At 37.6% G+C, this 16,592-nt stretch overlaps 1 protein-coding gene across 3 annotated transcripts in view; it reads right to left on the bottom strand.

Annotated features, from left to right (window-relative positions):
• Positions 1–16,592, bottom strand: part of LOC143207575 (uncharacterized) — a 79,018-nt gene that overhangs the window by 18,104 nt on the left and 44,322 nt on the right. For 2 of the 3 annotated variants that reach the window (XR_013008691.1, XM_076421232.1), the window contains one exon: positions 9,616–14,491. The exons of the other annotated variant lie outside the window; for it this stretch is intronic. Coding sequence is in view for 1 of the 2 variants with exons in the window: in XM_076421232.1 (XP_076277347.1) it covers positions 14,488–14,491 (4 nt within the window). In the remaining variant the exon portion in view is untranslated. Of the gene's footprint in view, positions 1–9,615; positions 14,492–16,592 lie in introns of those variants that run through there. 3 annotated transcript variants of the gene reach the window in all.

The following is a 16,592-nucleotide window of genomic DNA, read 5'->3' as shown; positions in this document are numbered from 1 at the left end:
ACGGATAAACCGTCGCACAGTGGTCGCAAATCGCGAAAAACCGGCAAAACCTCTAAACGTACTTAATGCACTCAAAAATTCGTATTCGGGGGTTTTCGGGATCGCTGATTACGAATATGAAGTTGAAATTCCACAAAACAAAATGGCGGATCCAATATGGCGAACATATACATTAAAGAATGGTTAGGTCTGCTTGGAAAATGATCTTTCTGGGGTTTTTGGGGTCACCGATTACGAATATGAATTCAAAAATTTGAAACACAAAATGGCCGATTAAAATTTAGACAACAATTCGCATTAAATGTGTTTTGAGATGTTGATAGGTAAAAATGTATAAATGACAAACAAAATTGCACTTTTTATATCAAGAATTAGTATAATTTTAAATTATGTACATAAGATTTAATCATCCGAATCGTTTTTCATTACTGAAAGTTGTAAAATCGCATTTTGAAATTCATAGAAAAGAAACAAAGTTCACCCTCGTATGAGCAAACAGGAGCCTATTGGAAGTTGGGTTTTATAAATTTTGAAAGATACATGTGTGTGTATTAGCAACATGTCGGAAATGGAATTTTGGTGGCACGACGTGGAACTTCTAACTTATGTCTACGTTTCTACAATACGCGCATCAAGTTTTACCTTCTACGTTCTCCAAAGAATATTGCCATCGTGTAATGTAATGACTAACAATTTTGGAGATACAAAAACAGATAAACATTCTACTTACTTCCAGGAACAGCATCCATTTTGCAAAATTGAAATTGATGCACTATTTTGAAAGTTATGCACTTTAGAAGAGGTCGTTCAATTTTCTACTAATGCACGCGACAAGTGCTCATCAAACGAAGGCTAACTTTGAACTGACTATTGAACCGTACCATAAACTTTTTACCTTTTTCCCTGTTGGCACACACACACACACACATTCAGTGGTCATACCGTCACTTTATCCAACCTTACAATTACAAACTCCTAGGAGGAAGTTCATTTTTGAGGTTTTGGCCGTGTTTTCGGGATTTGGTACCACTGTGCGTCGCGTCATCGGGAGAAGCGATAAACTACGGTTTCCCGAATCGAGAGGACACGTTGATTTCGCAATTAAACGGAGGAATGTTAAGACCGACGATACTTATGAGTGCACCAGCTGAACGCAGGAACGCGTGCCGTGATTCCACTTGAACGGTTTTGTGAGTAATACCGGGCCAAAACTAGGGCTCGAAAAGTTATCTAATTAACGCGCCGATGAACCGTAATGGCGGGAAGTTTGGTATCAGCCACGTGTCTAGGATAGCCTGGCAAAGTTTTGCCATTTCCTGGCCTGTTTGTAAACTCGGATTGTGATTCCGTGCGACTGCCTCGACTTGAAAGCACTTTCCCTAATTATTTTTTAAATATAGAACATAAAACGTTCTCGACGTTTCCAAGAAACTTCATTCAAAGAATCTAAGCTCCATTTATTTGTTTAACTATTCTACCTTACGAAGATTTACTTTTTCATAGAAAAATATCGACACACCGATATTCGATATAAATTAAATTGGTTCACAACAGTTTCGGTAAACGAGAAACTACATTAAATTCGAAGGTTTCCGTCTCGTGTATGTTTTTAAGATCTTCTTGCATGAAGCAACTCTGCGTTGTAACAACGTTCATGATGCAATGTTTTTAAATTTCAAATTCCACGGAAATAAGACAGCAGAATGCTATGGCGGTGCGCTTGTTTCCACTAGAGATCCCTGTTACGTGTATTTCACGTACACGTACTTCAGTACATGTCATGGGTACACGAATGCTATTTCACGTACACTTAAATACATGTGCATTAACGTATCTGCATTTTAATTTGTATTCATTTTCAGGATACAGTTACCAATTTCCGGAAGGAAAATATGGATATACAGAATAGATACAAAAATTAATTTGAAAACCACTCACATTAAAAAAATTTCATCAACTAATCCTCTAGTTTAATAGAGAAGAATCGAAAAAAGAATAACACCATTCCGGAGCAACTGCAGTTGCTGATATGTTTAAATATTTTGTCTTGTCTGCTTAAAGATTCGGCAATACTATTCAATTCAATTGTACGTGGAAATGATGTTTAAATTTATTATTGTACCAACAACCGCGGAATTTGTGAAACCATAGTCTCAATACATAAATTAATATCAGTGTTCTAAAAATTATACGAATTAAAACGAGGAAGCATCAATGCACGTGTACCCGTGAACTTAAAATGACACGCACTAAAGTACGTGTACACGTAGGGTAAGGTTGCTCAAGTCGTACCCCTTAAGAAAAAAAACCGTATACATAAAACGTAGGATTTATCAAATAAATAGAAATTAAATGTGTTATTCAAAACTTGTGTTAATATTGTCGTTATTTATTATAACGAAATTAGAAAAATCTATGTTTTCACGTAAAATAAACTAAATCTTTAAAAACTTACATCGGTACGACTAAAGGAACAGGTTTCCTAAGTAGTACCACCTATAGCCTAAGTCGTACCTAAGAATTCAATTAAGCAACAATAATAATTAAAACGTATTTTTCATTAATCTGTTTACATGACACATAGGTATTCAGTTAGTACAAACATCACATACAAATGTTTTTGTTCTTTTGTCAACTCTAGCGCATACATCGTGCACCCATGATTTGCATTTCAAGCATTGAATCATGTTTTTCTCGCGATATTCTCCACAAATATAACAAAACCAACCGCTTTTCTTCTTTTTAATTTTTAATGACAATTACTTTTTATTAATTACTGCGTTTCTTTTATTTGTCGCATTTTTTATGTCTTCTTTATTCTGCGTTGACGTCATTTCGACTGGCGAGGTTGCACGACTTAGAAATCTCATATGGGCACGACTTAAGACACGGCACAAGTTAAATTTAAAAAGTAAACATAACCTAACTGAATAAAATTAATACGATTTCGTTTCGAGCAAACTATTTTATCAATAATTTACTTGCAAGATTAACATATGCATATCCAAACATATGCAATCCATCGACAACGCGCTTAAGTCGATTGCGTACTAAAATCACGGTTTGAATTCAAATTGCTTCATATGGTTCTCAACTGCAATCGAAACTACACGATGCAGCTGGAAGTTTTCCTTCCCAGCTGCGCCGTGAACCGAAAGGAAGAGGATAAACTGTTCTCCTGTTCTCCAAAGACCAAGAAAAATCAATAGCTGCACTCCGCTGACTAGGAATCGCAGTGTGCTATCGTGAACGCGTTTCCACGTGCAAGTCAGACTACGTGGAAGCCAGTATACTATCGTTCTTGGTTTGCAGTAATTGAACGGTACTAGTCATTGTCTTAATGACCGATAACCGATATTTCCTGTGATTTTTAACTGGTTATCAAAACATAGAGTGTATTTATCACTTCGACTGTTACGTTAGTCATGTAATGCCTGACAGTATTCTTTAATCAAACTCGAAAATTAAACTTCATCGTAACATGTTAATTAAACTAACGTTTGTTAGGATTTATAAACCATAAGAAGGCTACAAAATTAGTACCTGTAATAAAACTTGTCTTTCCTACTTTCCTATTATTTAATAAATTATTCTGATTTTGTGTGACTTTTACGGGAACTGATGTAGCAGTTAAAGTGTGGAGAAACCTTTTAATTGTTCATAGCACGTCAGTTTCGTCACGTTAGTAATTTTTCAAACACCAGTGTAGCAATTTAATAATTATTTATCTTTATTCATTTCACTAAGGAAATTTTATACAGATTCACGTACCTGTGTACTGACAATTTAAGGCAAACCTGGTCTGCAGATATTCATAGTGTCACTAAAACATTTGGAGTGCATTGTCATTTAAAAATGAATACAAGTTTTCAAGCCTTTTATCGTTTCATTACAGTAACAATGTGCATTTCAGGCTTTTGTGCTTGAAGCTTTAAATGGCGTTTTGACTAGGATTTGAAAAGTGAGTGCTTTTAGATAGCCAATCGACGTTCACGATCTCGGTAAAATGTTGACAGTCGGGTTAGAAATGGGTAGCGCGTTCCGCGAATGGGGAACGTCACGGTCCTCCGCGTCCCAAAAGATATCCATTTTGATGTCAATTTCGTGCACAATGCATTACTCGCTTACATTCCGCGCACTAGCTATATACCGGAACGACACGGTGTGCTTGCGATCGTGGTGGAATAGTGCAAACGTTGTCGAAAAATGTAGTCGATGTATGAGATAGGTTTTATCGCCGTCGGAAATATCGCTGGAAATCTTTGCTAGCAATCGCCGTAACAATTTGCTCACCTATGAAACGTTTGCTCATTACAGGGGGCGAAAGTTTCACATGCATTTACATTTCTATCATTTATCCACGAACAATTCTCGATAAGTGGAATCCAACAAAAAAAAATTATCCTGACCGTGCAACTTTTAATTCGAATTTTAGAGAATTAACCACTGGAAGGAACATACGAGATAAATGATTTGTTTAAACGGTTTTATTGCACAAGTACATGAATTATACAACCAAGAAATAAAGAGGAGACACAGTTGGATGTTACCAGATTGATGGACGCTATATTTAACAGATGGTATATTTGAAATCTGTTTTTAAGCAACAAAAAATTCCTTTAGCACCGAAATTTCGAAAATAAAAATTTTTCATCAACTCTTGAAAAATACATACATATCATCAGATATTACGATAACTCAATTTATTTATTTTATAATTTGTTATATAGTTTGATACGTGAAAAACTCGATTTGCTTTACGATAATCTTCTCGATACTGATAGTCTGAATCCTTTGAGTTCGCAGAAAAAGTGAATGTTGCTTATTGTTCGTTGTTTAATATCTATCGTCATATTATTTATATAAAATCGTCAATGTATCCTCGAGGGACTAAGAAGTGGGAAGATATTTATTACGCTTAATTCCATATAGAGTGAAGATCAACTACAAATGTTTGCTAATAAAATGTATACTAATTTAAAAAGATATTCATTTTTGTTCATGATTTCCAGCGTTATTTCCGGCGCGAATGAGGAAAACACACGAACGTGTTCAGAAGGGTGAATGCTACGTTAAAGCCTGGACCACAATTTGCAATATAGTGCGTGCAAATATCCTTAACCGCTATCGGATATGAGACGACTAGATGCATTTCACGCTTCTCGGAAGTACTGTCCGAGAAGTGCCGCGCGTTACTACTTACGAGACACACACATATACACACGCATATACATATATGTAATTGTTACAGTTTCACTTTGATACGTATGAACACGTACACGTAGTTAATTTGCCCTAAAACAGCTTGTTAGTTATTTGAGAAAAATCAACGTCAACTGATCGCGTGATTCAATCGTTGAACTGTGAATTCATATGCGAACTATGTATTATCTAAAGCTCATCGTCGACAGATGCCTTTTCTATATTTAGAACCCGATGGAACTCTTAACAAATCAATATCGGAGTCGATCGTTCTATAAATTAGACCGTTATGCGTTCCTATAAACGTTCACAGTCCAGCGATTTCAAAAAGCCTGAACGAGTCCAGCGGACAATGATAAACAGCCGCCATTCCCGTTGCTACGTGTTGTTCAATGAAATAGATATCGGACTGTATAAAACCATCCAGTATAAAAATAAATAAGCTCTCTATTCTATATAAATCCAACGACATGTTAACACTCGATATATCAACGGAATCGTTAATCCTTACAACTCTAGCGAATGACCGAGGGCTGCTGAAAGGAAATGACCGCGACTCGTCGACGTTGTCCGACCACGAAACACGGTTTCCCTTTCTCACCCGCCATGGATATTTATCTAGATATGTATGTATATGTACATGTATATACTATATTCGGCTCGTCAGCCGCCGGTGCTCATGGAAACGCGGCCTACGAATATCATCGGTTAATTCGATGTTTGGACCAGCGCGGCACGATGCTATGACTGAAATTTCACTGGCATGCTCTGCAACGCACGAACGAAAATTATTTCCCTTCGAATACTATCGCTCCGATTGAATATTGGAGTCCGGCTGTCGATTCCATGCCGCCAATCGAACGCCCAGATAGGATTAAAATGATTTCTCTTTCCTCCTACTGCTCGTCCCACGAATCTTTCGTTTCTCGATTTCGACACCAGATTTGTTCGAGTTTCGAAGTACAGACGTGTACAGGGTGTAAAGAAATTATATCTCGCGGTTATTATAAAATAATTCTACAACCTCGGTTTTGCAGTAATTGATGTAAGAAAGCTGCCTTAAAATTAATTCTAAGGTGAAAAAGTCGACAATTTTTTCTTTGTTGCGTCTTATTCTACTCATTGCAAGGATAAAAAGTGAAAAAGAAACCGTGGATCACAACTTGACCATTCTATTAAAACATTATGGTAAAGTTTGCCTCACTATCAAACTGATTTTATCTATGCTATATTTTCATTCCTTAGTCAGATAGAGAATAAATAAAAGTTAGAAAAAAAATTAGTCGGATACAGAATAAAATAAAATTTATAAAAATGGATGATAATAAAACGAGTACGTTTTTTTGTTAAAAGATGATACAATAAAGGCAAGTTATCTATCATTGAAACTTACAATACAAGACAATTTAAAGAATGGCTGTGTTCATATGTATATGTTCGCTGGTGTAAGTAAATGGGTAGAAATAAAAGGATATTCGAGATTTTATAAAATTTTGGAGATCCAATATTTCAACTCTTTCGTGGCTAACTCTAATCTATGATTCAGCATATAGTATTGGTTTAGCTGTCACAAACAAAGTCAGGTATATCGATGCTCGTAAAACCGTTATGGCAGAAACTAAAGGGCATACAGACGGAGACTAAAAAATCGTCATAATATTAAAGAAACCGTACTACAGAATTTCGTACTACAGAATAAAATATTCTCGAAATTTCGCGACAGATGTACTTTAGTAATATATAATTATTCTAGCCTTAAACAATCCTTTCTTTCTTGAAAAAGTTATCGACAAAGATATCGCAAATCTTTATTCTTTAAGTACAGTTACGTCAATGTTTATTTTCAAAATAGAAATGCAAGCAATAGAAAATTTATGGTATACATATAAACACTGAAAGTTATTTAGACGTTGGTTGTCTATACGAGGGCTAAACATTTTGTAATACTTCCAAGAGCTAGATCTATGGAACACTAAAAATGTGTACTTTATATTACATTCAGATTTTTAATGATTTTTATTGTATCCTCAAAGTATCCTTAATAGAGTAATGAACCAATTCTGCACAACTGTATCTTTACAATCTCAATAATAAAATAATTTTGACGAATCCCGTAAGTTTAGTGTGAAATACCATTTCGATTTCTTCAATGACCTCTCAGTCAATCTAAAAAAGATTACAAGGAAGAGAGTGAGAGAACGAACGGTGAATTGAAACGAGATATCAGATCAATAGACAACAGAGAAGTTTGTTCTCGACAGAAGCAACAACGTTTCCATGGTCTCTGACAGAATACCGTTCGAAATGAGTCCAGCAGTCCTGGTCGAAATTACAGCGAAGCTAAAATGTAGCTGTTCGCGTGAACAAGTGTCGTGCACGCGTCCACGGACACAGGTCGTGAATGGTGAAAATGCTAACCGAAGCAGTTAATCGGCATGCAGCGCGGCCGCGTCAAATCCACGAGAAATGGCCTGATTTCTACAAACGAAAGTGCATGCAGCTAATTAAACGTAGCTCACCACTAATGGAATTGCAATATTCGTTGATATTTCGACACGATTATAATCTGTCAAAGGTGCGACGGTTGCTACGATCAAGCTCGTTACGCATTGCCGTTGGTGATCTCACAACGAAAGCTATGGAACGAGGATATCAAAGATTTTCTACGTGGGCCATTCAATAATCACTAGGAATCCCTTTGTCAAATTTTCATCCATCTCGACGACGATATATTTCTCTATTAAGGTGGGATCACCTAAGCGCGTCTGGACGCAGCGTTTTGCGATCCATACTACATTCGTCGTAACTTTCTGCTGTTCGTCTCGACGCATAAGTTTACGTTCGTGACGAATGGAGCATAAACGACTCTAGGCGCTTAGGAGATCCCACCTTCACACGGTTCTTCCGGAAGATTAAGCCCTCGAATATCATCGTACTTAATCTTCAAGCTGAACGCGGATTGGATATGTTATAAACTCTACGTGTAAAAAGTATTTAATAACGTCGTGTCATCGTTGCTTCGTATTCAATATACTTCGTGCAGTTCTCTTTTCAATGTTGATTCGTAAAGGACTCGAAAAGATGCGTTCGTAGAGTACAAATCTTAAAACTGCTAGTAAATCCGTGGATAAAAAGCGCACATTGTGCATCTGAAAAATGTAGGATCGTCGATGATGAATAGAAACTCCATCAAAAGATTCTTTCGACACCGAAGTCCAGGCCAGTGAGCTTCTGGTTTCTGGCTTGTTCGTGCTAGCGTGTTGAAGTTAACAGGATTAATGGATCGAAAGGATCGAACGCTCCCATTCGAGGTTTTTCGATGGAGATCGGCATTCGATGACCTTTCGATTGATTAATCCAGAATTTGCGGTGCTCACTGAACGACCCACGTACATACATTCAGCAGGTTGATTCCGTGACACACAGCTGAGCATTGTTGATGACGAGAATGCGGTGATCCTGCAGCGGACAAACGTGAGCTCAGTATCCTCGCACGAGTTCGGCGTCACAGCGGCGTTACCAGCATCGTCTTTTGTAACGATTTACAAGGCCGAACCCGGGAGAAGTTTAAACGTATCATTCTTATTTCAGAACGTCTCCGGACATCTCGTGCAAAATCTTACGTTATCCCTTCTTATCCTAGGAATTCGCTGTCGCGGAATACGCAAGATTCTCCTGAAAAGTCGCGGTGCTCTCGGGATTTCCAGTTAAAACGGTAATTCCCTTGATCAGGTCCCTTTTATTCGTTTTTGTGCCCCTTTGCGAACGAATTCAATTTTTCCTAGAATCTCCGTCTTTTCGTTCGGAGAACGCAACGCGCAACTCGATCCAATTTTTGTCCGGAAATCGAATTTCTTTTGCATTCAGAACTAATCCTGGCAAATGTTTACAAAAATGCTCGATAGTTGTCTGTTCTCGTAAGAAAAAAGGTACTTCTCGAAAGTCGAATCTTAGACCGGAAGATGCATGTCATTTCTACGGATCGTGAAAAGCACTTTTCTTACTGTATCACCGACATAGAAGTTCTACACGAAACAAATATTAAATTCACCTTACTGTGATCGAGAACTTTCCAGGAATGCCAACTACCTAAACCGACTTGCATTTTCTTCTACAAGATTTAGTGAGCTTCCGATCGGCTTTGCAGTTTGCAATTTCCCACACAGATTCTTTTATGGTCTCATCAATTGTTGAAGATGCTGATCGTTTTGACTTCGTCCAACAGTTCTAGTGTTAACCGAGTAGTACTGGTCGCGTTAGTTGTCGCGACGAAATTGCCATGACTAGACTGCGGATTTGATGCATTTATAATAAAAATGGGTGGGTCGAAACGAAGACAGTAAAAACATTTGAAGAATTTAAATATACTGTTCAACCTTTTGAACATACTCGGAAAGAAATTAAATATTTACGTCATAATGATCCGGAGTCTTGTAATGACAAAACATTCGTCTTGTTTCATTAGTTTCTTTGCCCCTCTACCCGTGTCTCTGCTATTTGTACTAACAATAAGTAGCGCACGTGTGTCACACACGTGACAGTCTCGCGAGTGCGTACTCGTTGAATTGATTATTACGTTGCGCTGGACATTATTTGCCGGAGAATCTTTTCGCAAACAGACTTCGACATCGTTCAAGAATGATTCTTGTTCTCTGTTGTACAACCGTCTCGGAGCGTCTCGAGACCGTTCTCATACGCAAATAGACGTCGCTTCGGGAAACTTCAGGAATGAGATCTGTCGATTTCTCGTATAACTATAATCGAACGCGATCATCGAAGACAGTTGTTCAGACGAAGACGGTTCACACGCATTTACATCGATAAAATGGACACAATACGAACTGGTTACACTTACTGAAATGGACGATATAATATGGACCCTTTGAATTCACCCGTGCAGTCATGGATCACGGACACGCTGTTGCTCGCAGGAGTCATCCAGTCACCCTAATCATTACTTTTAAACAGCCTCCTCATTCAATCCTCGGCAACTTGCTTCGGGAAAGTCTTGCGAGATACTTTGGATGCCGTGCACTTTCTCTAGAGTGCTTTGGAAGGGAGTATTCTGATTTCCGGGGTCGTTTTTTCACCAAATTTTAGAAGCTTTTTCAGAAGAACTATTAAACTTTTTGTATCAGGATTCTGCGCACATATTATGAGCGGTTAAAGTACGTAAGTTATGTGTTTCGAATAAAAATAATCAAAATTACTTGAGTTATATATTTTTTTATATAGCTTGTTCATAAGAATCATTAGACCTTGCTCAATCGAATGATTATCTGTTTTCGTTGTTTCAATATTATTTAGCTAGTAAAGATATGAAGACATTGGCAAAGATGTTGAAATATTTTTTCGAGAAGGGATTCGTCAGCTGGCTGAAAAAATAATACAATTAATAATAGGAATATGTTGAGATTCTTCCGTAAAAGCTCCTCCACTTTTTTGTTAACTCTTAGCACTCGAGAGGTGACTCAAAAAGTCACCACTAAAAATTTCTGTTACCATTATTCATAATATTGTTTACATTATTAAATATGTTGGTAGTTAATCAATTACTAAACATTTAAGTGTTGCATGAGGTATTATGTCAATTTCATATTCATACAAAGAAAGAAATTAATATAAAATGGAATTATTCTAGGTCGGAAGAAATGTTTAATTTTCGCGTTAAAATAGCTCTGAGCGTAAAGGGCTAAGTTGAAATAAAATTCTGATCTTCTGCATCAGTATTGAAGCAGTGAAGTCACTGTGCACATGCAATAAATATCGTTTCTCTTTACATACTATGAAATAATTAGAGAAGTTTCCGTCCATTTGTAACCGCAAACAAAACTGTGCGGCAAGGGTTTCGAGAAGTGTGTGTTGCGGTTGGAAAAATTGAAATTCATATTGAGCAAATTCCACGAGGTGAATGGAGGCTCCCACGACCAACACGCGTCGCCCGACCAGCTTCCCATGCAAATGTAAATCCCAATTCGATGACCTGCGGCAAGCGAAACTGTCATTTCTCCGACTGTGTTCCGTGCTTCGTATATTCGCTGGAATACGTTTCGCCGATCCCGTTCTACTTTGGTCTATTCTTCGTTAACGATTGTTTGTTACATACAAGTATACACTTATTGATATATTTACATATAGAATAAAGTTTCTCCATTAACGAAACTGCGGATTATAATCTCTGATGTGTTCGTGTAATTGACACTGGTCTTGCCCTTCCGACTCGCGATGACGGCTGGCCGTCGCCAGCGTTACCCTAAACGCGGCCAAACTCTGTTTCCCCACAAAGCGCCAACCCCAGGAAATATATTCTTCGATCTCACCGACTATTATATTCTTATAATATTAATAACGGCTTGACGACAAAAACACGAGCAGAATTACATCATCTCGGTTGTGACACCGGTTACAACTTTGGCTTGGATCTCGCCAGCTTGATCTGTAGTGGACACAATATTGACGAAACAAGAAGCGTCAAGGTTCACATTGATCACAAATGACTCAAGTTGGAAGAAACCGTCAATCAATTTACTCGACTCGCCGAGACTGCCCTCGGAGCATAATGGTCCGGGCGGCCGATCTAGCAGTTCATTCAGATTTTAGCACTATTTGGAAGTTTAAGGGTGTAACAATGTACGTCGTTCAGTTTTGAAAGAAACAATTATATTTATAAAATGTTGCTTTTTAAATGCTTCTACAATTTTTAATAAATCTTATTAATTTAACCGTTTTTGAAGATGATGGACACTTTAAACGATATGGTGAAGGTGGAAATGATGCGGAACTATTCGGAACTCGAACGATATTCCCTGTCAAAGGGAAACAACTTTGACAACTGTCATTAGTCCGTTACGAATTATTTATTTAATAAATGTATACTATGCATTTTCAAGGTAAACGAATGCAGAAGAAAATTAGTAATTTTTTCGATCGAAAATCATGTACACAAAATGTTTATTATTAAATGCTTGTTCTAATTAGGTATCATTTTTATTTACATTAGAAAGTAATGTAGATGCATTAAATACCGATATGACACAAGTCATTCTTCACCAAATAAGCTGCTATATCGGCCGGCCGGACCACTCTGCGGAGGGTCCGTGAAATATTCATGGAAAGAATAAACACAGCCCAGAATAGCCGGTCTTTCTAGAGCTGCTTGCGCTTGCTCGTACGTACATTTCTAATCACAAGCATCAGGATTACTGCATTCGACGAAAATTACATGCTGGTATAGATCGCGCGTGTCGCGCCACTTTTGTTTAACCCCATTTCACAGCGTGACTATAGTTTCTTGAGCTTCGAGGAGCCTAGCCGCGGTAAACGACCCCCGTGTCACGACTGCGTTCACGATTTCGCATTGTTATCCCCGTTATATTATATATTTCTCTTTGGATCGGCCGTCGTAATACTTATGAATGAGAGTGTACGCGAAAGATATAACTTCGCGTTTTCCCATCAAGATTTAAATGGTCCGATAATTTTTGAGCAACGACGTATGAAAGTCAATCTTTACGCTATCAAGAGGCAACGCGAGTCGACAGAAATCTACAAAAGATCAGAAGACAGAGCGCGTCAAGTTGGGAAATTGAAGACTGGAACTAGAAGAGACTATAAGTGCCAAACGCTCGAGCCGTAATCTTAATTATTCGTGCATTCGTTGCTTGATCGGATTTTGTAACAGAAAATTAATCATCTCATTACGTCGACGATAACGTGTGATAGACATGCATGTGAAATCGTTTTCTTAACATTTTCAATCTACGAATTTCAACGAAAGTTCACGTTGAATAGATTCCATTGAACATTGTAACGGCTTCGGAGGATGAAACTGTGTATTTTGGACACCTACGGCTCTTTTCGCGTCCAGTTTTCAATTGTGTTGTGTGTCTGATACCCCGTCGACAGATTCCAGGTTTGACAGAGTACAGTAGGATTGAAAACGATAAATACGAGTTTATGCGACCGTCCTCGGACTGGTGGTCAGTTAACAGCTAAAAGTATGACGTCACAGCGTTCACCGGATGCGTGTGAGTCGATACTGCAACCCGTACAGCAGACACCATCAATGAAACCCCATAACCACCGATAAAACATTTATAAAAGGTAGATTGAACAACGAAATATCTACGAACGGATTTTCACGTTACAATGAAACATTACCCATTCTGGGGAATAGCGGAAAGCTCGTTAATTGGCTTCGATAAAAATACTGGACAAAATCTGCACAAATCGCGACCACTTTCAGAATACATCGACAGAAGTAACAGAACTGGCTCGCTTACCTTTCCGATCAATCATTTTCGCTCGAACTAACCTCTGCCTTAAACTGTTCCCTTGGATCATCTACGAGTCAGTCGACGCGATCATCTCGCTTACAAGCTGTTCGATCTCGTTCGAAAATCGCGCTCTGACAATTGCAACGCATAACTCTCTCGCGAGATGTGCAGTTTGTCTCCGAAAATTTCTCGTGCGCCTCTACCCTTCCGTCGGAAGGTGCCGCACCTCCTCAGCCACCTCTCGAAAAAGGTTCAGGTTTCTCTTTTTAGGACTGTAGGTCGTATTTTTCGTTCGCAATGGATGTATCTTCTCAAGTCCTCGATGCGTATCCCTTGCGAATCCAAATGCTCGGTCAAGGGCCTGATCCACGTGACAATATGGATCCGTTGCGTCAACTTCTCTGTAGGTTCTTTTCCCAGAAAATTGATCAAACCGGTTTGTCGTGTTCGATGGTAATCTCCCTGTACCCGGAAAAAACTTCTCTCTGTCTCTGCTGGTTCGTATTTTCCTTGGCAGCTCGGCTGAAACAGTAAATGGCAGGCGGGATTCCGCGCTGGAATCTCTTTCGGTGATGTTCTCGCCATTTCGACGTCGACGGCTGCCAGAAATCCTTCGAATTGAGCGCATCCGTCCGCGATCATGAGAGAGAAACGGAACGATTCATCGCGATTATCCTTCCTCGCTTTCGCAAAAAGAGACTTTTCTCGATGTCTCTTCTGGAGAATCGTTTTTTTCGACGAAAGTGTCACTCCTCTATCGTTCTTCTTCGGGTAAGCATAATTCTCCGTCAACGAAGATACACAGAACGACTCTAAAATTCTTGCATGTTTTGTATTTTTTTTTTTGTAATTTTTACAAGCTTTTTTGTTCCTTCTTTCTAACAGAATGCTCATCTAGAATCTTCGGGTTATGTGTGTCTTTTGTAATAAAATTTTGTTTTCTCCTCGCGGTTCTTTTGTCGCTCTCTTAGCCAATTACCTTCTTCATTAGTAGGATAGAACTTCGCGGTTACCTGCGGTTGGAAAAGAACGCGATAAATCCACTGTCGTTTCGTGAGATTCGTTAAAAATGAATGATTAAGGTATTTCGCCGAAAAGAAAGTATCCGTGTTTGAGAGCGCGTAGCAGTGATGAAGAAGAAAACGCTTAACATATTTGGTACCGATTGTTTTAACCAGTCTATCTTATTAAATGACAATCATATATGATTTCGAACACGCCTTCGAACACGCACACTTTCTTTTAAAGCCGAAGTTATACAGAACTAAATACAAGAAGCACGGTTAGAGTCTAGAAATTAATAACTTCGGCTTTAAAAGAAAGTGTCCGTGTTCGAAGGCGCGTAGTTGCGATGAAGAAGGAAACATGTAACATATTTGATACCGATTGTTTTAACAAGTATATGTTATTAAATGAAAATTATATACGGTTTTGCCAATTTTTAGAATGTTACCATGCTTCTTGTACTAGTTCTTAGTTTTGTGTAATTAGCAATTTTTGAATCCTAAGTAGTGTTTCACGGGGGATACCTATACATATTTATGATCGCCGTGGCACGCGACTAAATTCGTTGACCTACTATTTTACATATACGCTCGATGAATGCTGGTTAGTACACTGATATCGTTCAATAGAGAACGTGAACTCTAATTCAGGTATACGTTTTTGCGAAACGAACTTAGGCTTTCTGTTCACGATGCATTGTGTAGACTGAACTTGTGTAGACTTTAATTCCTGGTCATGGTACTGTGCTAATAACCGGTGCAATTCTATGTAACATGCTTAAGGGTTAAATCGTTAACTTAAATTCTTGAATACTTTTGTATAATCCCTATCTTTACCGTTGCAGTCATAGAAGTGGTTTGATAACGTTGAAATATGTTGTAAAGGTCATCATTCTCTGAATAGATTTTCCGTATACAATACATGTTACCGCCGCGCGGCCTTAGTTTTTTAGATATTTGCAAAAAAACTCATAGGGTAACTATACCGAACTCCATCTTTTCCCAATGACCGAATTTATCCTTTAGGGCGGGGCAGGGCTCCACCCCTCTCCCTGCACCCTCCCCAGAAGAAATTACACCCAGATCCAGTGTTAGGCAATAAATAAATTTATTTAAATAAATAATCATTTAAATAAAAATTTGAATAACAAGTTATTTGTTATTTGGATATTCAAATAAAAACGAAAAATAATTATTTATTATTTGAGCAAGTCTAAATAGAATTATTTAAAATAATAAAGTTAATTGTTATTTACAAATACAATTTCAATTATTATTTGTGTTGAGTATTTATATTGAGTATTTGTACTGTAGTGAGTGTATGTCCTTTTTTTTTGCGAATATCTAAAGCCGAGCTGCGGTAACATGTGTAGCGAATAGTTGTTCAAAATGATTACCTTTTGACAATATATTTCAAGGTTATCAAAATCGGTGAGGCGTACTCTTTTTTGTATAGTAATTACCGAGGTGGTTATAACTCTGTTCTCACAGAATGCACAGAAGGTATAATATACAGGGTGTGGTCGGACGGGTGGTACAACCGAGCAGGGGGTGATACTACATGTAAAACTAAGTCGAAAAAAAGGAACAACACTTTTTTGTTTGACGCTTCTTTTTCGAGAAAATCAAGTTTAAAGTTCGGCCAGGTTCGCGTGCTTTAGTATATGCGCGAAGTAGAATTGGTTGATCATGGTCAGACGCGTCAGACAATTCATATGCAATAGCACGTGTATTCAGAGTTGTGTAGAATTACAATTGAATTACTGCAGGAATTATAATTACGAAGTAATTGAATTACATTGTAATTCAGTTATATTGTAATTTATAATTTAGATCTTCATTCAATTAAATTACATTGTAATTCAGTTATATTGTAATTTATAAGTTAGATCTTCATTCAATTAAATTAGAATGTAATTCGTAATTGCAATTAGAGTACAATTGTAAAATACATTTTAATTAAATTACAATGTAATTCGTAATTGCAATTAGAGTACAATTATAAAACACTTTGTAATTAAATTAGATTAATTACGAATTACGATGTAATTAAATTACAATTAAAAATTAAAGAATAATAAAGTAATAGATGAGAAGAGGTTGAAAAATC

This window comes from Lasioglossum baleicum, chromosome 3, assembly GCF_051020765.1.
Source record: "Lasioglossum baleicum chromosome 3, iyLasBale1, whole genome shotgun sequence".
Classification (NCBI taxonomy): Eukaryota; Metazoa; Arthropoda; class Insecta; order Hymenoptera; family Halictidae; genus Lasioglossum; species Lasioglossum baleicum.
Note: the sequence above shows the minus strand (reverse complement) of the source record. Positions and strands in the feature narration are given on the sequence as shown.